The sequence below is a fragment of the Pelecanus crispus genome, chromosome 3 (genome assembly GCF_030463565.1).
Source record: "Pelecanus crispus isolate bPelCri1 chromosome 3, bPelCri1.pri, whole genome shotgun sequence".
NCBI lineage: Eukaryota > Metazoa > Chordata > Aves > Pelecaniformes > Pelecanidae > Pelecanus > Pelecanus crispus.
Genome location: NC_134645.1, coordinates 98848553 through 98871651, shown reverse-complemented (window position 1 = coordinate 98871651; position 23099 = coordinate 98848553). Strand labels below are relative to the sequence as shown.

General features: G+C 39.7%; 2 protein-coding genes across 8 annotated transcripts in view; both read left to right on the top strand.

Moving 5' to 3' along the window:
* The window catches only part of FAM135A (family with sequence similarity 135 member A), a 71282-nt gene extending 62398 nt beyond the window's left edge, over positions 1–8884 (top strand). For all 7 annotated transcript variants that reach the window (XM_075707077.1, XM_009483944.2, XM_009483942.2 and 4 more), the window contains 2 exons: positions 7805–7918; positions 8679–8884. In XM_075707077.1, the coding sequence (XP_075563192.1) occupies positions 7805–7918; positions 8679–8884 (320 nt within the window). The remainder of the gene's footprint in view (positions 1–7804; positions 7919–8678) is intronic.
* A 4952-nt stretch (positions 8885–13836) lies between these two features.
* SDHAF4 (succinate dehydrogenase complex assembly factor 4) lies at positions 13837–19863 on the top strand. Its single transcript, XM_075707998.1, has 3 exons — positions 13837–13880; positions 16479–16631; positions 19616–19863. Exons 1-3 carry the CDS (start codon positions 13841–13843, stop codon positions 19723–19725), a joined length of 303 nt encoding a protein of 100 aa, XP_075564113.1. The 5' UTR covers positions 13837–13840; the 3' UTR covers positions 19726–19863.
* The last annotated feature ends 3236 nt before the right edge of the window (positions 19864–23099 follow it).

Here is a 23099-nt window from a genome sequence, read left to right as displayed (position 1 = left end):
TTTTATGCACTTAATGGAGTGTTACAGTTGTAGAATATTTTTTAAAAGTCAAATACAACTCATTCATTGCCCAGCTATCAGGTTTGTTAAAGCACAAAGAGTGACCTTAAATTGTTAAAGCAACCTTAAAAAGCCCACTTATATGTTATCTTCAAGTTTAAGAATTACGAAAACAAAATAATTTTTCAGGCCATATAATAGGTTACCCTATGAAAATAAATCTTTATTTCAAAGAATAATAGCAGGTAGTGGGAAGAAATTGAGACTTAATATTTGCCATTTCTGATTGGATTGTTGTTTTAAAAAAAAAAATGGATGTTTTCTTTCTGGGCTTGACCATTCAATATTCTAATAAGTTAGAGCTATTTTCTGTCTTACAGTTATCATCATTGCTAATTCCTGATAAGGAGCAAAATCTGACCTTATTTGCTTATAATGAACAAAAGGTAGTAGGAGTATTTGTTCAAAGTGAAGAGAGTTATAGTTTATGCTATTTCTTGAATTTTAAGTTTAGTTTAAGTACTTTAAGCACTGGTCACTTTATGTTGGCAGTTGAGGGATTTATACTGCCTTTAACCCAGTGGAAAATTTAGTTTTCTGATACTGCTTCTTCATAATGATAATGTTTAGAATTATGTTCTTAGACAGTAATCTCCTTGAAATCTGCTTGTCTTTAGCAGCTGCAATCTGTCTGGTAATTTCTGGGGGTCTTGGAAATGACTGTTAATTTATACTGTGACAAGGAATTACACCACGTTGCCAGCTGTGATGACGTGTTCAATACAAACACAATTGTAGTTGCACAGATGAAAAAAAAAAGTGAAAATTTCTGTGTTGTGTGTAAATACTGTTTCATGTTGTAGTATTACAGATTCAACAAAAACTACCGAGTTTTTAACTTGGTAAGATTTTTAGACACAAAAATAAAAAATATGTAGTCCTCTATTTTCTAATTGTTTGGCTTTCAGACACTAGTATGGTCTATCCACTTAGTGGAAATGAGTACTTTTTGTAACTGAACAATTGACATTTGCCATAAAACTTACAAAATGGTAATTATGAAGACCTGTCCATGGGGAATAAGTTAAGTATGATTTGAAACTAGTGGGTGAATGAGTTGGGTAGCATAGCACCATGTAGGGATTCAGTGACAAGTTCTGGAATTTGCACAGCTCCTGATTTCTGTTTCCACATAATCTATTGGTTATGCTTAAATATTTTCTACAGGTGATAACTACACCTTCATGTTTACTTGCTAACATCAAATGTAAAAATCAGCTAGCTTATGAAATGCCAGCTGATTTTTGGCATATCACAGAAATAATAATAATCAGAAGTTTTTCTTTTAAGAGATGAAGGAAGGATATGCATTTGATCAGTGTATTCAAATACATAATTGATTCCAGTTGGAGCACATTGTAATTTTTGTCTGTGGAAGCAGAAAGGCAGTAGCTCCAGTGAAACTGAAGATGCTTTCAGGTGTAACTTGAGCACTGTCCCAAGCACTTCTCCCAGCTTCTCTAATTCACTGTGTTTTGTGCAAGGTAAACAAGAGAAGCCACTCTTTTTTTTTTTTTTTTTTTTCTCTTCTCTCCCCTCTCTTCTCTTAATGAGACTATTTTGTTTCTTACTTTATTTACATTTTATACTCAGCTAGTTACATTTTTCCTAGAAATTAACTTATTCCAGGGAGTCCAGGGAAATAAACTGTAAATTCTTTTTTTGTAGCCATTGCCACCCAACAAGTCTGCACTTTCTTGTTCATGGTACTTCAGATGGTTATTTTTTATGGGTTCAGAGACCCTGCCTTGTATGTTAAGAAATTATCAGTGAGAGAACAGTTTCATTTATACGTAGGCTGGTTTTGATGTTCTGATTGCTAAGAAAAATGTCAGTGACGTGTAACATCTGGCTTTAGTTTGATTTCAGACAAGACTTTTCTGTGTGAATACCTTGTTTAGAATGCCAATACACTGGTCAGTCCAAGTATTAAAAGACAGAGAGTCCCGTTCCATCAGTTGGTCTTTGCCTGCAGAAACTTGAGCTTGTCAGTCACCTGAAACATTAACTGAAGACCCTGGAGGTGGATCCCGATTTGATATGAATTGTGATTGATCATTTGCCGTTAAGGACTTGGCAAGTAGACTGACTCCAAAACTTTGGACAGAACTCATTCTCCTCTAATGAATAATGATGTGTGTCAGAAGCATGGCTTGCTGAGACTGGCTTCCTCAAAATGCCGTTTTCTGTCCCAGTTATGATAATTTGCTCGCTGGTGGGAGTGCTTCCTGCAGCAAACTTTGGACCTGCAAGTTTTTCTACCTCAGCTTTAGTTCTGAACATTTTTTTTAAAGTTCCATTTCTCAGCTGTAGAATATGTGCACATTAGCGCTCAGGAATGCATTCAGAAGCAAATCTCTTCATGATCCCTGTTTACTTCAGAGCACAATGAATGAGCTTTGGCAGACAATGCACGTTGCATCCACAGGACCAGACTAGAGCTAGTCGGAAGTGAACTCTCCTGAAGATGGGCATTATGATGGATGAGGGATTCTTAATACCAACAGGTTTGTTCTACAGTTCTGTTCTTCTTATGCCATAGAGTTCACAAATGTGAATGTACAGCCATAGTCTCTTCCAGGATGTTTTTGTACTTACATAGGTAGGCTTAGGTTCATATGTCTTAGTACTCTTACAGGTCTTGATTAGCAGAATTCTGATGTGCTTGTTTGATTGCCTCATCTCCCACCTTTAAAAATGTGCATTTTCCTAATCTCTGAAAGGAGGAAAAGACGTTTGTTTTGGTTTTTGTTTACGTCCATGTTAACAACAGGTCAGCAGTGAATAAGCATGGTTGACATGTTTTCTTCTTTGAGAGGTCTATTACATACAGGATGTTAGCTTAGCTCACTTGGTGCTATTTGGCTTTGTGAAGGGGAAAAAGCATTTCAGCTCTTGACTTGAGGGAGTGCCTGTTTATAACTCATGGTGAGGATGAGACTAGAATTGAAATAGCATCCCTATTGGCAGCATGGCATGGAGGCTAACCTAAGCGGTTCTGCTAAGAGGAAGGACTTCCCAGCCCTCAGTAACTCTGTTCCAACAACGTTGGAAGAATCTAGTAGGTTCTATAGCATCTGGACCCACGTTCTCTAAAGTTACATCTTCAAGGCAGAGTTTGAGCTGACATGAAACTCTTGAGTTGATGTAAATCTGGCTCCCTAATCAGTCTTCTTGTGGGACTGCAGCTGAAAGTCTGAGCTTCCTTGCATCTGTACTGTGGCATCTTAATCTGAGACCTCAGCTGACTCAGGATCTCAATGCTTGAATTTTTGGGGGCACAATTCTGTCTGTGTGTGTGATGTGTTAATGTCACAAAGCAGTGCAGAAGACCAGCTGCAGGAGATGGCTGCCTTCCAGGGCATAATTTTTGAAGTCCCTATTTCAAGACTGCGTTTTTGGCAAAGCTTCCAGATCCCTATTTCCAAACAAGTATGTAATTGGACGGAACTGTAGAAAATGTTGGGACTATTGTACCTTGACAAAACTGAGATGTTTCTTTCAAGTCAAAGCAGCCAGGTATGACCCTGAGCTACTTCATCTAACATCAAAGTTGGCCCTGCTTTGAGCAAGTGGGTAGGATCAGATGATCTCCAAAGGTCCCTTCCAGCATAAGTGATTCTATTCCAGGATTCTGTGATTACTGTATTCCTAAGGAAAATGTCAGCTAACTAATGGAATCAGATTGTTGTCCTTTTTTAAAGCTTATCGTAAGCAATTTTGGTTTGATTATGCTCAAGAACTCTGGTATCCACAGTGAATATTGTCCATTGCAAATAATTGAAGCCTTGTTTTGAAAGAGTTAAAGGGCCGTGTATGGAATTTTGTCATCCTTTTTTGTCATGCAAGTCTCAGAGAGTATCAGCAGCCCATTGTAGCAGTGGCTCCATCTCCCATTCCCTATTTCAATGATGGCAGTAGCTAGAGGGCAGACTGAACATCTGATTCTCTTGCCTGAACGTATATAAAAGTGTATTCCTCTGTGATTGCAGTTAGTTGTGAGTTACCAGGTCTCTATACCTGCTGTTCCAGACATATCTTTCCACTTGAACTATTATTTGGAAAAATTGTTCATTATCATAGAATCATAGAATGCTTTGGGTTGGAAGGGACCTTTAGAGGTCATCTAGCCCAACCCCCCTGCAGTGAGAGCTTTAACTAGATCAGGTTGCTCAGAGCCCCATCCAACCTGACCTTGAATATTGCCAGGGATGGGGCCTGTACCACCTCTCTGGGCGACCTGTTCCAGTGCTTCACCACCCTCATTGTAAAAAACTTCTTTCTAATGTCTAGTCTAAAATCATTAATTTATAGATATCATTAATTCAATAATGACTAATGCTATTATGCAGAATTCACTGGTGGACATGAATGGCACGATGGTTAAATGATAGAAATTGTGCTCTCTGTGTATGCTTAAATGCACATTGAGGTTGAAGTTGCATTAGGTGACAAGGATCATTGTAAAAACTTGGAAAGCCCAATTAAATGTTTGTTACTACAGGAAAGAACATTCTGTTTGCTGGGACAAACCTTGTTATTTCAGCAGTGATCTTCCACTTGGATTGTCCTTTTCCAAGCTATCTCAAATCCTGTTGAAAAATTTAGTCAGTACTTCCTAGTTAATGACAACCTCAGTATTTTTTATAGCGCTCTGCAAAAATGTGTGATCTATTCAGTAGATGATGTGATGCGATGAGTTCAAATGTATTTTGTTATGATAGAATCAGGTTTTAATCTTCCAGCATTTTTGCCTAACTACAACAATCTGGAAATGTTGGCCTTAATTAGATTTTGGGGTTGGTTTCTTAATTCAGTAGCTGAAGATTTTGCTGCACAAGAAGAAACGGTTCATTCATTACTTAGAATAATTTTAAGTTTGGGATTTTTTTTTTTACTATTTAGAGCATGTGTCACAGATCTTGTATTATGTGGAGTGTGGGAAAATAAAGATGTGGATCATAGGAATTAACTGAGCTGTATTCTTCACAGTTTATTCCTGAATTTTTAATTTAATTAAAGGCAGTATATATTTAAAGTCTAGGAAGTAAGTGAAAGAACAGCATGTAAAGATGACTGGTGGGCCAGTTTTTACTGCTACATAAATGAAAGATTGTGGCAAGTTGCTTCTTTGTCCACAAGTACACTTAATTTGGGCAGAGTTTAGCACTGCACACTTCCATATTAGAGATCATTCCATGCCCATGTCCTGAGTAGTCCCATAGCCTGTCTGGAGAGCGGAAAGGTTACTGTTGAACACGATGCAGTTCCTTCTTGTTGACAGAGGTTTGAGTTATCTCATGCTGTGGAAATCCAAGGGGTTGCTGGGCTCTGTACATTTATCTACACCATGTTGACTCCTCTCTTTCCCATCCATATAGTCATATGTGGTCTATATATATCACATGAACCATGTCAGAATGAACAATTTCAAGATGTAAGACTTGGACTTTTTTCTTCAAAATAGGCACAAAGAGCCCTCCAAAGAAACAACGAGCCAAGAATAGTTAAACAATAAAACTGATGCTTATGAAATACCCTGTATGCCTTCTTTGCTTCTACTGAAGAGTTCCCTCAAACACTTTTTCATAATGAAAGATTCCTGATATTTATCATGCCTAAAATGAAGGGAAGCCCAAGACATTATTTTTATGAACCAGAATATAAAGCATAAAAATTACTCACTGTGACCAAAAGGGGATGCCTAATTTATTAGACCGTGATGTCCTAAACCTGTCTGGTTTGGGGTTTTTTTGGGGGGTGGTGGTGGTGTTTGTATTATATCACATGTGAGGATGAAGACAGTCTGTTTAAACGTTGATTGATGTAGAATGATGTTCCTCTAAGAATTCCCCAGGATATATCTTCTTTCTTCAGGTTGATTAAAAGATCTAGGCAGTCACGCTTCTTTGTACCTTTTACGTGAATGCTAATGGATATTTCTCTAGGGAAAACACATATCAAAAAAACTTAATACAAGATAGATAAGACTCCCAAGGAATTTACAAAACTATTACAGATTAGCCTGCAGAGAAATCCTATCCTTGATGTATTCCAAATGTGTTCTTTTCAACTCAGTACAAAGTTTTGGAACTGGCATCTGCATCTTTTTGTAAGATTTGCTGCAGTCATTTTTCAGATGTCAGATAAAAGACTCCAGTGATTTAGCTGATCTTTTGTGACAGTGTTGTTTTTCAGTGGGCACAGGCAAAACCAGAAAATACCAAACAGATTTCCTCTTTGAAGAGGACAGGAACCAGGATCTAGTTTGGATGCATTTTCTGTATGGTTTTATAGATGTACAGATTTTTTTTTTTCAATTTTCTGTGAAATCTGGGAAGATACATGTACATTTTCACATGCTGTAGTCTTCATCACATGGAGTGTACAAAATACTGAAAATTAGAAAACAACCTGTGATTTTTCACTTTGGGCTCCATTGACGGCTTTAGGAACAAGTGTGTATTAATACTTAGTATATATTCAGTCTGAATAAAACAGGGAAACTAGAATCCAGAACTTTGCTGAAAAGCAGATAGCAAATAATTTCTTTTTCCTGCACAATCGGATCTCTTTTTCTATTGAAAGAAATGTTTGATTTGTGGAGGTTTCACAGAAAATGTTTGCTGCACATTCTGAGAAGCACCTTTGAAGAATGATTTTATTTGCAGTATTTCTATAATTCTCAGAATGGACTAAGTACATTTTGTAAATTAAAAACTAACAGTTACAGGATCTGACGATTATTCTCCAGAAATTAAAAGCGGGGCTAATAGCACCAGTGCAAAACTCACTAGCACCTGTGTTGGATCAAATCTACCAGGGATAAGATGTAAGCACCTAATGCCCAGGAGATTCCCAGAGAGCCGTTCGGGCTGGCTGCTTTTCCATATAGCTTACCTTTACATACAGCTAAACTGTTCGAGCATTTTCTGGTTTTGCCTAACAGTTGCCTTTGTACCTAACTGTAGATGGCTATGATATTCAGAAGGGGCTGTTCTAAGGCAAAGGCAACCTATTTTCCTAAAATGCTCCATTGTATTTGGCCTAAAGTAGATGGGCAGCACGGGAAGTCTGCTGAAGCTTTTTAGAGAAAACCTAAGTCAAATGTCTTAAGGACTGTAACTCCATCATTACTGGGGGTTCCTACCCTTGCATCATCTTACTATTAGAGTGCCTGAACAAGAAGTAAGTTGTCTGGGTTTAATTATAAAGGTTTAATTATATCTGGGGAGTCGTGTTGGGTAGAACCTGCACCTGTGCTCGACCTGGCCAAACCTTACAGTGGGCAGTGCCTAATAGAGGCGCTGACACTAGGTGGGCTATATCGTGTATGTGTTGATGGGAGGCATTAATCCTGGCGCAGCTAGGCTGATGAGTGAAACAGCAGTGAGGACAAGGCACCATCCACCTTCAGGTTTCTTGAAGCAATGTGGAGGCTTCTGTCAGCCAGAAACCAACCGCTTTATTCCTAAGAAGCAAGACGAAGGTTTGAACCATACTCTGTTTAAATGGGAGACATCACAATTGGTACACGCCCATATGTGTTAAAATATGTACAGGGGAAAGGTTGGTACCCAACGTTTCGTTATTCTGTAGCTCTACCTATTGTAATTGATTTTTCTGCCTTTCTGTGCGAGATCTTGTAATGAACTGGTGCCAAATTTCAGTTTAGCGTTTAATTATTCTGTAGTAATTGTCAAGGGATTTGTTACAATAAATACTTTTTTCTCTTTTCCTGTAGGTCTTCATTACTTCAAAAACATTGTGTTAGTAGGATCTCTGCAGGATCGTTATGTTCCTTATCACTCCGCTCGCATTGAGATGTGTAAAACAGCTTTAAAGGATAAACAATCAGGTAATAAATATCCTGCAAAATAAAGACCACTCAGGTTAAACCTCATAGGCCTTAGATTCATGCCATTTAATTTTGGGTGCTTAACTGAGGCACCTCTATTATGTGTTTCAGCGCTCTGGGCTTACTTTGTAGTAATGGAGACAGATAATCCATGTGGGAGCTGAATTGCTTTCTGGATCTGTCCTGTTCTATTATGTGCAGAGGGAGATGAGACTGAATAAACTTCTAGCTTATCGACTTTGCTGAAAGTTAGGTGGGATGAACACAGCCCCTGATGTGTTACTCCATGAATAGGGAGGACAAACAGCTTTGGTTTTTGAGGACAAGAAGCTGTAGTGTCGAGGACATGGGCTGTATTTAGTTGAGGCTTAGTACTAGCACTGAGAGAAAAGGTAGCTTTCCCATTTTCAGTGATGGTTGGTTGTTGTATTTACTGTTGAGACATCCTAGCACAATTCCCTTCTAGCATGATATATTGACAAATAAATACACTTTACATAGTGTAATAAATTAATGCTAATGAGCACATTCTCACTATAAATATATTAAAGTACAAATACTAAAATGCATAGCTTAAAATTCTTTTTCCAACATTTCTGGGGAAATTAAACTTCCTGCATATTCTGTCTTAACAGAACAACAGCATTAACACATACCATTACCTCTCTTAACCTGGAACGTATTCATTTTGAGTTCAAGGTCAAAGAACTGTATTTGTTTCTGGTGATTCATGCAGTACAACTTTTCTTTTCCTCTACAGGACCAATTTATGCTGAAATGATCCAGAACCTGCTTCTGCCAGTTCTTCAAAATAAGGAATGTAATTTGGTTCGTTATAATGTAATCAATGCATTACCCAATACAGCAGATTCTCTCATAGGGAGAGCTGCACACATTGCTGTTCTTGATTCAGAAATATTTTTAGAAAAATTCTTTCTTGTTGCTGCCCTAAAATACTTTCAGTAGAGAAAAAGCATTGTAAGAGACTTGGTTATTACCTCATTAACAGATGAATCAAATAATGTGTGGTATTAGAGTTATAGCTGCAGCTGTATTTTAAGAGATATTTATACTTTTTATATGGAAGATAATTTATATCATCCACACGTAGGGCTTTTAACATCGACTTTACTTTTTAGGTAATGTGGCTGTGCAATATTTTTTTTTATTTTGTTCTTTTTACTTTTCTATTACTTTTTCTTAATTTTGGGTACCTAATTATTTGGCGATTAAAGCACAGTGCGTACTTTTGGTTGGTTTATTATTGGCTCTTAGACTACAGAAGTCAATGTTACTTGAGGCTTTTACTACAAGAGGCTTTAGATGCCAAAATAAATTGGATTTTAAAATTCTAATAAGGTCTTACACGTTCAGTTGTATTTTAGCACTGTAGGAAGAAGTTTTAACTGGAAACCCAATGAGCTGCTAAAATACTGGATATTTGAAAATGACTATATCTGTGGGTCTCACAAAGACCATCGCCGAGGTGTCTGTTCAGGTGTCATTACAGCTTAAGGGTTTTCTACAAAATCATTATCATCATTGTTGAATATGTCATGCCTGTGGGAATATATTTTCTACTGATCTCAAAAACATGTTAGTTTACATACTCAATTTTATTACTGGAACTTTAGTTTTCAGAAGCAAATGACAACTAAGGATTTTTGAATGTTTAATGATAGCTGCCTTCAAATAATTGGGGTTTTGCGACCTGTATTAAAATTGCTCCTTACTCTGTCAGTTCTTCAGATGAACGTGGACAGTTTTACATGGACTTCCTTGTATGTACGTAAAATAAGTAAATGGTATAAATTTCTGCAATACTTTTATGAATTTAAGCAATTTTTAAATATTGTTAAAATGTTTTATTGACTACAAAGTATTGTAAATATAAATCAGTACATCTTCAAATGGGACAATATTGTAAACTTTACCTGTTTAGTGATACAGACAAAATGTTTTTGATATATGATACAGGAATGTTAAAGGTCTATTGACTTTCTACTGGTGCTGAATAGCATTAAGTTCGGTTTCTCCTTCCTTCCCTTTTCTCTGTTTCAGACAATAATTCACTAAAGGGGGGGGGAGAGTTACATGTGCATTCACTAATTGTAATGAACATTTTTTTGAAAAATATAAATTTGTTGTATAATGCATGTTTATTTTTAGCATTGTGTTATTGCATCTGGTGTTAATAAAATGAACAAATGACTCTAATGGAAGCAATTAAAGAAACTGAAATGTTCTGCTAATTACCAAAATTCTGGGGAGGGTTTTTTGTATATAATTAATAATTTTGTATTATTTGAAATTAATATAGCAATAATAGTTTATAATGAAGTGATTTTGCATTTGGTTTATTAACACATTCTTTGTAATAATTTTTTTTTCTCTGTAGCTTACAAGTTTCAGATGACCACCTACAGTTTGGCAATGTATACACTTAAAAGAGTATTTTATTAGAGTTGTGTTAGGCAAGTACTTACAACACAAAGATATCTTAAATACATTCCCACGCTAACAATGCCTACTTTTATTACTATTTTTTTACATTATGATGGTGCTAGTATGTTGTAAATATTTAAGTAAGTTCTGACATCATGACTGTCTTTTGTTTAACAGTATTCTAGTAGTTGGCTAGTGACTAAAATTTTAATACCAATTTAGGGAGCTAGATCTAAAAATTTTTCCTTAATTCACAATGATCAAGTTAAACTACTCTTAGACATAAGTATTTAGATGTTTCTGTCACTACTGAAGAATGTCTGTCTTGCTGCATCTCTCTGGAAATCTTAAGTGTAAAGCATGCTTTTGTTATTAGACAAGCAGAAATATTCTGGCAGAAATAGTAACTTTTTTTTATTTTTAATAAATAGTAGATCCCATCCATGTAAGAAGGCATGAATTTAGTTTGATCTTTGAGGAAAATGGATGGTGCAGGTAATCCTGTGATATTTGCATGTAAGTTTATCAAGGAACAGGGCAAATTAAGAGAACGTTAACTTCTTTTTCTCTCCTCTAATTTGTATTGCCCAGTGCAGTCCATATGTAGCCCTCTCGGTGCTGTAACTTTTGTGGGGGCTGTTTGATACCTTCAGGTGCGAAAGGAGTGGCCGCTACTTGTGCGCCGTAAGACAGTAGTGAGTGGCGCGGTGACCCCAACATGTCCTGGAAGCATATCAAGTTGCACTTACAGACTGTATGGTGCACTTGCAGTTGCTGTCTGAAGACACGCAATCTTGGATGTTTTGGACAACCATGCATGTGTTGCATGGCATACTTCCCCTACTCCCGCATACTTCTGCCTTCTGTTTGCTAGATAGAAATAATGGACTCTCACATACATAATTGAATGTCATCTGGTGGAGTAGCAGCTATAAAGTGCTCCATCTCACCCCTCTTCTGTTCGAATCGGGGCTTCATCTTCCTGTAGAGATAGTGACCTCTCCTTTATGCGGGTATCCTACAGCTGCTTGAAAGAGAATTATGCTGCTTACAGAATGAGAGGTAAAAATTAAGGTCTTAACATTCCTTTAGAAAGCTGCCAGTCTCTTGGTCCCTGAAGGCAGTAGGCTGCTACTGTTATTTCACAAAGCTCTCAGCAATATTATTAGGAGTTTATTGCATAAAATGAGATGGTGTCTGAACATTTGTTTGTAAATTGGGAAAAAGCTCATGTTCTACTGTGGAAATTACCAGGCTTTGCAGCAGAGTTCCATGTTGATGGAAAACTTTCTTTGTAACCACAAAACACCCTTCATTCCAAGCCAATCTTCTTTGCACAGCCCTGACCAGGTGTGCTGTTCAGATAACCAGGCTTCTTGACGTGCTCAGAGAGGAAGAGGCGGTGTTGAGGCAGAATGGGCACGCTTGCTTGCTGGTTGTGGTACTTTCCATATAGCCCCCGTGGCCAGCTTATGTTCCGCCTTGTCCAAATTGGCCTGCTGCAGCGTTCGTGGTAGCTCCAATTCTTCCACCCCCTGCTTTTTAGAACAGCAAAGCAAAGCACTGTACAGTATTGTTTGAGATAAATGATCGGTGAACAGAGGGAGGAAAACAAAAAAAGGAAACGTTGCATTTAATCACAAAGTAGAAGATTCCTGTGGCATGTGCTACGTGTTTGTATTTACCAATGTTCAGATTTATTACCTCCTCATTCACAAGACCTGGAAATACATAATTCAGGAGTAAAAAGTAAATTTTGCATTTTTACAGCAATACAGTAAATGAAGAATGGGGAAAAAGTGCTTTGAAGACCTGGTTATTTCTAGGTGGAAGAACAGTTCCTACTTAATCTTACATTGCTATTTCATCCTTACCATGTGAGATTGCACATAAAGCGTGATTTTTCATGGATTTGTGTTAAGCTGGTTAGGAACAGATCTTATTATTACTTGGTACCTGCAGACAGCTTCTTATGAGTATTTTTAAGGTAAGAATTTCATGATAGTTTTTACTGTATTGAGCACGTGCATGGTAAGTTCTTGAACTTGGAATAGATGTTTTCTTCTTGCTGCTTTTGGGCAGAAGAGCGTTTTTTCTGCATGAGCCAGCAATATTCCTCTTTATTCTTCCTGATCTAGAGGCTCAGCATCTTGCTGTTAAAATAAAGAAAAGGGCTTCCCATTATTGTTGGTCTCTAATGTCCAATTAACCATGTTATAAAAAGCTGATTGAGAAAATGTCACGCATAAGGCAGTCAGTTAAATTTAATCACTTTCAGTGTGTAGGCATTGCCAGATGTAGTGCAATAAACTCAATGGAGCATTGCTGCTGTTAATTTACCAGGGAGATTTACTTTCTTAAACTCTTCAGCAGTGGACACAAAATGCTGTTTGAGACTCCGATCTCCAAGAATGGCTGAGTGAAAGTTTCTTCTGCAGCTTACTATCTGTGGGCAGAGAGTGTTTTGAATTCTGTTTCACGGAAGAACAAGGTTAGCTGGAGATGTTTCAAGAGTGACAAAAAGTAAACGTTGCCATTTTTCAAAACATTAACTGGAGCTAATTAACTGGAGCTCCAGCCCACGAGCCCAGGTGTTACTTATCCCAGGGTTAGGTTTATCCCGAGAGCGAGTGTTCAAAGCACTTTCACTGGGTAAACTGGGAAACTTGAAAAGATGCCGTCTGAAGTCCCCTGGCTCAGCACTTGGGGTGCGGTGTTTCTTGCTGCTTTCTTCCTGGGAAGGTGAATAATGCCTGTTTGAGTGCAGAAAAGACACAAGCAGGGGTGTAGGACTGAGGGAGATCAAGTTTATTATTACCGTGATAAAATAATTAAGATATTTCAATGATTTTCTGGAAAATTTGAAGTCATACAGCCTTTAGTTTGTAAGGATGAACAGCAGCTGTGTACATCACTATGGCATCAGCCTGATTCTCTCATGTCCTAAGTAACTTTGTGTATTATTTCAACAATTATTTTCATTATTTAAAAAAAAAAAAAAAAATAGCAGGGCTGCACTACACATTGGGGAGGGGAGGGAATGGGTCATTTCAGCAGCAAACGCTTCATCGCATAGGAGAGCCTTTGCTCTAGCTTTTGGAGGGGGGGAAGAGGGGAGTTGCAGCTTATTTCTCCAGTACCTCCAAGCTGCCTTCAGTAAGAACTTGGCTTTCCCAAGGCGCCGTTCACCTCCGTTCATCGAGGGCAGACAGCAGCGCGGGGGTGGGGGGGGAACGAGGTGGTTTTTAAGGCAGCGCCGACCGATGCCGCCGCCCTGACTGGAATCGCGTTTCCCGCCTCTCCCCCTCAGGCGGGCGAGCGGGGGCGGGGCTCGCGCGGCGTCCGTTGGACGCCGCGGGAGCCCCGCCCCCGCTCGCCCGCCCCCCTGTGGCTGGGAGGAGTCGCCGTTTGCGCATGCGCGTCGGGCCTGCGCTACGGCCCCTTCATGTTTCCCCCCCCCCCCTCCCCGGCTGGGCCATGGCTCTGAGGCTGCTGAGCGGCGCGCCGAGGGCAGCGAGTAAGAGGCGGGCGGAGGCAAGGAGGGGCCTGGCTTTTGCCGCTGAGGGGTTTCCCCAGCCTCTCCCCCGCTTCTTCAGGCAGGGGAGTTAAAGAGTAAGGGAGAGGGAGGCGGTTGCCGGCCGGGACTGTCGGCGCTGGGGTTGCTGAAGGGTGCTTAAGATGGCGGCGGGTGATGGGGGCCGTGTGCGACCCGCGGTGTGATCCCCGCCTCTTCAGCCCACGGCATCTGTTAGGGGTGGTGGGGTGCCACAGCTTTTGCCCCCTCCCCCAGGTTTCCTGCATTCCTCCCCCCCCCCCCCCCCGAAATATTAATATTCTCCTCTATATTGCAAACCTGTCAGGCCTCACTATCGGTTCTGGAGGTTTTCTTTCCCCGTCGTTGCTGCAAACTTTTAAACGGTAGTAAAATGTTAAGGCGCGGCTTAATGTTTGTAGAATAGCTGGAGGGAACTTCCTGTGGCCTTGGAAGTTATTGGTCTGTGCCCCTTATATGAGGAAATTCATGTGATCGTGGAGAGACCTAGGCTGGAGGACAAATAAAGCAGCCTACAAAATAGTGTCTGTCCCACATGCACGCTCAGCTTAGGCTGTTCTGTAGGACTGCAGGTCAGGCCACTCCCTTTTCCATCAAAAGTTGAAATTTCTGTGATGCTGTTGATGCAGTATTCCTGAAGAAGACCAATACAGCATAGAAGAGCTGGGGGGAAAAAATGTTGTTAGATGTTTGTGAGCCCTCCTAGGCTCTATTTGCCGTTAGGTTCATGGCAAGATTTGGCTGATGCTCCTGTCTCCCCCGAGCATCCCAATGAGTGCCCAGCTCCCGCTGCATGAATGGCTTTGTTATAATAAATCGCAGTCTGTGGGCTACTGCAAAAGACTAGTTATTGCAGATGTTGGCTGTACAGCAACTTTAAAGACTTGGAATTTTCAACTTATTTTCAAATCTAGCTATATAATTAATAAATTGGATGGCTTTGTGATTGCCCACAGAGGATGAGGGAGTCAAAGATCAGTTTGTAGAATGTGGTTTACTGATAAAGTTGATTGTTCATCTCATCTTTTTCAGAGATACTTAATGTTGAACTTCTGTCACCTCAGTGTCAAGAAGAATGTATTTTGGTCAACAATATCAAGTATTGCAAATAGGAAAATGGATTTTGCCTCTTCTCTGCTGAGATAATCAATTTCCTATCAGTACCTTAATCTGACTTTCATCTGAACTTGGACTAGAATATCAGCTTTAATTTCATTTTCTAGCTAGCTTCTCTTTCAGCTTCCTGAAGAAGGACAAGATGCTTGGCAGGAGTAGAAAGATCCAATGTATGCAGAAGGATTAGATTCTTTGCTGTCGATAGTCAATTACATCATGCTTAAAGCAAAAAAAAAAAAAATTATTTCTTTGGGGCATTGGCAACAGTTGGCAGGCGTAATACAGTTTATGTGACTGTAGGGTTTCATGTTAAGGTTGTGGTATTTTAGGATGAATGCATATGCTGATTCTGGGAATGCAGGTGGATTGTTGGTTGGTGTATATATAGGCGAGTTAAATCCACACTGCTTGAGAAGGTTTCCTGATGCAGTCTCTTCAGCAAGGTAGAATAATAGTTCTTTCAAGTGCATTGCACCCAGTCTGGTACAGGGAGGATTTCTGTTTGAATCTTCCTTCTTAAGAAAAGTCAGAGCTGCTTTAGGCACGTGTCCGTAGCTAAAATATTCTTAGAGGGTGGTTTGTGCTCACTGTGGATGTTTGGCTTTTTAACCAAATGCAGAAATATTAGTCATTTTGAGAGATCTTCATAAGTAGTTTTTGACTTGTTTATGACTCTTGAATTATTTATGACTTATGATATCTGGGGACCTCCATTTTTATACTACTTGAAAGAACTTTAGGTATGGATATTAATAGGCTTTCTCCTACATTTATGTTTAAAAAAAGTTAGTAGGACTTTAAAGGAAAAAAGTTAATGCTTTTAATTAAAGCATTTGTATGCAGTTACATAATTGAACTTAAACGTGCTCAAAGTTTGTCCTGCTTTTGACTACCAGCTGAATTACTTTACCATCATAAGGGAAGCCCAGCTATTCTCTACCAGCATTCTGGAAAACCTGTTACTAAGGGAACAACGTTTTATTTTTTAAAACTTTCCTTTGGGAAAGCAGAAGCTTTTTCTGACTCAAAAGCTGTTGGAAATGAGCCAAGGCTTGGAAATCAGCAGGCTTCCTGGGGGAGGTTAGGACTTTTCCAGGAAAACAAAATGTACTGGTCTATGCTATCATAATTACTATTTAGAGTCTAAAATACAAGAAGATAACAGTGACGATAAGTTCAAGCAGTTTAAAATACACTGTTTATGTGAACTGAGTTACACAACTAACACAGTTTTGCCGGCATATGTTTCTAGGGCCAAAAATAATTATCTGTGCTGATTTCTTAGGTGTTCGTGAGTTGAATGTTAAACTAATATTTGGAGTTTGTTTTCCTGCCTTTCACTCCCTAGTTTCTGAAGTGAGGGTTTTTCAGAGGTGCTCTGAATACTCATAGAACTACTTGGTATTAAACTCTCACATTTACGCTACACGTCTGTTTGTTTGATAGAGTCATCACTGCTTTGCGGCTCTCTGAGGAGCACCAGCTCTAAGACAGGAGGAAGATCTGAACCTGCTAAGCAGTCACTTAAGAAACCGAAGTTACCAGTAGGTCGATTTGATGAACCAGAGGAGTCCAGTATAGAGAGGGAACCCCTGGAAAGTAAGTCACATTTTACAAAATTGAAAGCCATGTTTTAAAGGCAAGACTCTGAGATGCAGTTCTGATGCCAGTTTAAAAAGAGGGGTAGGCATTCAGCACTCTTCAGAATCACTTGCTAAGCTTAATGGTTCTGAAAAAAACAGAGGCAGGGCAGTGGGCACAAGTTGGAGCAAATGATGTATGAGGGAAAAAGTCTTCAAAACAAGTGTGGTCAAACATTGTAAGAAGTCACCCAGAGAATCTGCGATCCCTCTCCTCTTGGATTTGCCTGGCTGTCCTGACCTAACATCAGCCTTGCTTTGAGCAGTGTTGGGGCCAGATGTCTGCCTAAGAGTGCCCTCCACCGTAAACCGTTCCATGATTCTGAGAGACGTAGTTGGTATTGGTCTATTACAGTACAGCTATAAATGGTGGTAGTAAACTGATGAGGGCACCAGCTACTTTTTATTATCCAAAAAGCCTGTTTTATTTCTTAGTCCACAAAAGATTTCTGATTCATAGAATCATTTAGGTTGGAACAGACCTTTAAGATCATCGAGTCCAACCGTTAACCTAACACTACCAAGTCCACCACTAAACTATGTCCCTAAGTGCCACATCTACCCGTCTTTTAAACACCTCCAGGGATGGGGACTCAACCACTTCCCTGGGCAGCTTCTTCCAATGCTTACAACCCTTTTCAGTGAAGAAATTTTTCTTAATATCCCATCTAAACCTCTGCTGGTGCAACTTGAGGCCATTTCCTCTTGTCCTATGGCTTGTTACTTGGGAGAAGAGACCAACACCCACATGCTGTATTTTGTGGTCAGTCTTTCTATTAGTCTTGCAGGTAGTGTTTCGAAAAGCAACAGATACTGAGTTAACTGAGCTACTCAGAGGGGTCCGGGGAGATGCTAATGAGCTGCTGTTTGTGTTGTGTTGTGTTGCACTAACCTGAGTGGGGTCGTGTTTAGAGAACCTGGACAAAATTGAGGCACAGATACATTGCTGCTGAAGTCACTAGAAACACACGCTTTTTAATCAGGCAGGAGAAAAACAGAACCTCTTTTTCCCTTCTTTTTAATTAGGTGTCTTCCTTAACTAGAAGTGCTAGTCATGCTTTATCTTATTCGCTGTAGTGTGATGTTCTGCTGCTGTTTACCAGTAGCGATAACCCATGTTTATCTATTTTGAGCTCTCTAGGACAAGCTTTTTTAATATATCAATAGATTGCTATCAATATCCAGATGACAAAATGACCGAAAAATTATAGTATCATCACTGAAATGGCTGAAGCAATTTCAGTTTGTGACTCACTTCAGAACTGACTCAGAGTTGGAGTTACCGTGTAAGCAGCTATTTAATTCTTGTCCTTTTATTCCCAAGAAAATAAGTGCCATCAACACTTCACTTAAAACAAATGCGTAATTACTATCTTTTGCTTTTTGCTTGGGCGTTCTATGTTTAGAGCAAGACTCAAGGTTTCTGTTGGCTTTAAATTTGGTTGTACCTGTATATTTTTTACATATAACGCCAGCAATAGTTTGTTAGAGTGCCGACTGCCCCTTGTGTCCTCGATGGTTATTAGGAGAAAATGTAAGAGTTCAAGCTGGCCATTTGAATTCCCACTGCTGTGTAGCTATCATGGAGAAGTCTTCTGAGCTTCTGCATCCACTGTCAGCACATTGGTATTGCTTGGATATTGGGATGATATCTACAAAATAATATTAGATGCATTTGCGCTCCTTGTGCTGCCAGAGGTGCTCAAATACTGACACTTCCTATCCTGGTCTGTATGAATTTTTAAACAGGCATCCCAATATGTCATTCCGTATAGGCTGTAGCTACAGGAGTCTCCCTCCATCACTGTCCTCTGTTTTCTCTGCTCTCCAGGATTTCAGTTGTTTTCTTTTCTCATTTTCAACCCTGCTCCTCATTCTTGTCTTGCTCATGAGGGCTGAGTCAGGGATACGACCAAGGGAGCCCCAAGTTATGCATATATATGGGAGGCTCTGGAGAATCAGCGTGGCAAGGGGATGTGTGGGGTATGGTGAGCTTCAGGGAGCCCTGCAGTCTAGCAGCGGTGCTGTGCGGAAAAGTACTTCATGGCTTGGCAATGCCTAGTGGGATGGCCACTGTGCAGCGTGGGTGGCCTGAGTTACCACGCTTCAGAGAGGGCCCTGAGTAAGGGAGCACTGAGTAGCATAAGGATGTTGACTGTGAGGTGCAGAAAGCTCTATGGTGCTCGAGTAGGTGGCATAAGCTAGTAGGGTGCTGGGAGTAGAAGCAGCACTGCTGATGTGTAAGCCTAGCATGTCACTTACCAGAGACGTCTGAAAGTCCCATTCATACCCCACTTACAAAGAGTCTCCCTCTCCTGAAGGGGCATCACAGTGACTTAGCGAGCTTCGGTTAAGTTTTAGAAGATAAAAAGCCTAATTTATCTATTTAGGATTTTACAGTACCTCCTGTGACTGAGGTATCTAGTCTGGTGCTGAGAAACACCAACATGCTGTTTTTTGAAAAACAGACCTGCATCTATGAAGATGGTGTTTTAAATACAAGAGCAATTATAAAATCTTGGCTAAAATTCTAAAATTAAAGCTAAAATTAAAAGCTGAGTGCTTAAAGTTGGAGACCTAAACAAACACGGAAAGTGACCTGGTGCTTTAGATGTAGTGAGCACGTGTACAGTGTACCTGAGTGACGCAAGTTCTCACTATGAGTCCGTGAGAAACTGTGACGTTTTAGTGCCTTCAGATATGGAATTGCTTTTTTGTTTGCATAACTGAATATGATAATATATTCCTGACTGTAGTCACAAAACTCTCTGAAACTACTGTTGTTTGACTCTAGGAAATGTTTAACTCAAGGTTGCCTTTCAAAACAAAAGAGAATTGATTTTGTATTTGAAAATGAAACTAAGAGGCAAACATCGTAGATGGTGACATCTTTATATTTGTCAACATTATAGGTGTTTTAATGAACTTTCCCTGTCATTTTAGAATTCCCTGATGGAATCAATCCTGCTACAAAAGAGAGGGGTGGACCTAAAGGCCCTGAACCTACACGTTTTGGAGATTGGGAGAGAAAAGGGCGTTGTATAGATTTTTAATGTATAAAATATATCTGTATTGCTAATAACATATTTCTAGTTGTTGAAAAATACAATGTACAGACAAATCTCACCTGGATTTGTTGTGAAGCTTCTTGTTTCTGTCATGCTTGTGATGAATTTTCTGAGAGATATTATGTCAATAAACATGCTGCAGCTTAGTTTTTGGAGCTGTTATTTGCTCAATATACACCTGATCTTTAATGCTATTTACACTATGCAAGTATAAATGCAAGTTTAGTGATGTGAAATAGGTAGTCAGGATCCTACTGAGATGTATAAGGGCTTGGATTTCTTTATGTATTTAAACATTTATGTAGTGTCTTAAAAGTACTGAAAGAGCTGTGCAGTTCACGAACCTCAGTACTGTTCATCCAAAGTACAGCCACCTCCGAGGAGATCAGTACTTAGCTGATGTTCGCATTTAGCACAGCGGTTCATTGCTAAAAGCCCCCTTAGTCAAGAGCCACCCGCTCAGTCTCCATTAGAGTGGGTTGGGGTTTCTTTCCTGTTTGTGCAGAGGGGACAGAAATGGCATTTTACTGCATCTCAGAGTGATGGGCTGTAAATGGCATGACGGAAATGGAGGCTTGATTCCGAGAGGGTCAGCCCATGACTGCAAGTAGTGTAGGGGTGCTCTATGTGCAGTTTTAGAATACTGTTCTTTAGCTGGCTTATTACATGCTATTCGCATTATCTTTTCCTTGATAAACAGATGTCTTTCTGAAAACTGGCTAAACGCTGCTTGGGGAAAAACACCATTACTTTCTGATACCTTACAGTCAAAGGGGACCAATTACATTAGATGATCTAATACTGCAGGTCTTAAAACTAAGTTATCTGGCATCGCAGTAAATACCTTTCAGTCAGACTGAGCTCAGTTCTGTATTCAAGAATTTGCCTAGTTGTAAATACTGTCGTGGAGTGTAAATCTACCACTTGTGTGGGTACTTATTAATAATAAGCTGTCATTATTAAAATGTGTGAACATATGCTCTGTTTATTTCTGTGCAAGTTCTTTTTGACAGCCTAAACAAATGGATCTCCTCTAGTCTTCAACTGTAAATGTTTTCTTCATGCCTTGGTGTTTCCTTTCTGGTGTTTTGCTGCTTTTTCAGCCTCTTCTGTTTTAGTCTACATGCTCCAGCTTATATATTCACCATTCCTATTAGCTGCCTTTGCCACAGCACCACAGTGAGCATTAAAACTGAATAAAAGTTTCTTGGAGAGCCCAGGACAGTCTCCCATTTTATGGCGTACATTTCTTTTTCCTGTATAGGTATTTTTGCCTTTTGCTATGCCAAAGCAAGTGGTACCTGAATGAAAGCCAGCTTTACTTCATGATTTCTGTTGTTTTGCATTACTCTGGCTCTGTGTAAGAATGCGTGGCTTTGCCCAGCTTTGCCTTTTGCATGATTTTATTAGAGCATTGGTGTGTTACTCCTATCACAAATCTGTACAACCTCCAAAAAGCTCACCCGACTTGCAGCCAGCGGGGAAGCTCCTCATTGAAACCTGCCAGTTTGTATACCCAGTGCATATTTTATTGACATAGTATCATGGTACTTGTGCATTAACATGTCTGACTCACTGCAACGATGCCCTACAAAGGTACTAACTCTGTTCAGTTAGGTTTATCAACCAAATACCTCACCAAAAAGCAAAACAATGTTTACTAAAGCTTGTTTTTCATAGATTATGTTAACTGGTGGTAATTACATTTTGAACCTTTAATCTTCTGTAAATTTAAATTCTGCAGCATGGTTTGGATATTGTAAAATTGGTCTGTATTTATACCTGATTCATTTTAGTTGCCCTTCTGTAGTGCAAGTTACATTTTCAAATCTATTGAAATTGTCAGTTGCCTAAAGAAATGGTGGGTTATATGCGCTGTTTATTAAAATACTTATTTCTAGTAATGCTTTGCCGCTTCAGTTGCTAGTGGGTTGGAAAATACTTCTTCACACAATACACCACCTTTTCAAATAGGAAGCAGAAATCCTAATTGGAAACTTCTGCCTTTAATGCATCATTATTAATAGACTTAACCTCTTAATTAGTGAAGAGGCAGCAACACTCCTGCAGTTACTTTATTTTTTAATTCTAAATCTTAACTCTCCTTATACATGGATTGTTGCATGAGTTCGTTATCTTCTCTCACCAGGTTGTACCCTTGCTGGCACATGCTCCATGAATGTTTACCTAGTTCCTCTTCTTGGCATTCCTGATTTTCAATTCTAATTGCTACCTTCAGCATCGCCTGCAGCTACAGTCCTCCCTGGCTGCAGAATTGTGCCTTTTTGGTTTAGCATACAAAGAACCGGCCTCGCTCTTCCATGGTTTTCTTTATGTTTCAGTTAGTTACCTTCAGTCTCCCCCTGCTTTGTGATCAGGGGCTGACATGAGTGCTGCCCAGGCCCCTGCGTGTCTGCTTTCGTGTGGGTGGTGACTGCAGAGGTTGGAGTCACAGGCCGGAGTTTTTGCCGGAGCTCAGGTGGGTCCTAGGCACTCCCTGCCCGCATCCACGGAGCACCTGGATTTGGAAGCTGCTTCTGAGAGCGCTGTCTGTACCAACAAGACAGGGTGCCACACAAAGGCAGGAATTTTGCTTGCTTTCAAAAAATAAAAAGGCTCTTGCTAACTGATGGAAATAGCTGTCAAGGAGTAGGCACTGAGGAAATGGAGGATATCACTAAAGTCTTGAGGAGCTTCAGGCCCTCTTTGCCACCTCCCAGGCCAGTGCCAGTAATCACCAAGTATTTACTTAATTTGGTGAGGAAGTGTGTCAATAAGAGATAAGAAACTCAATGTTTGGGCAAAATAACACATAACAGCCAAAAAGCAAATGCCAGGGGCCTTTTTGTGCGGTCTGGCAATCGCATTTACCAAAAAGAGGAGTCCTGGGCTCCAGTAATAATTAAGTCCAAAATAACATCCTGTGGTGCTGCAAAATCACTTGTGGCATCTGTCAAAACCAATCATGGTTTGAATGCAACAACCGATCCAATGATATTGTAGGGCATGCACAATCATTTCTGGTTTGTTTTCTTGCAGTGTCTGCAGTTAGGAAAGCAGCACTTCAACGCTTTTCCAGTGCTGTCTTCCTGCTCTTTCCAGATGATTAATATTAGCAATTCACTGGGATTACCCACAGCATTAGGGTAAAGCGATGACTTGTGGCATTAGCCATTAGATTAGCCATAGGTATGTTTTTATCATAAATGCTGACTGAATCTATTTTTGTAGCTCTTTTTGTTGTTATAACAGTGTAAGGCAGCAGGGGTTGCATCCCTTTTCTGTTCTCTTTTGGGAGACAAAGGAAAATTGTTCTGCCTGTGTAAGCAAATTCTTTTAGTACTGGAGGATGCTTTTGT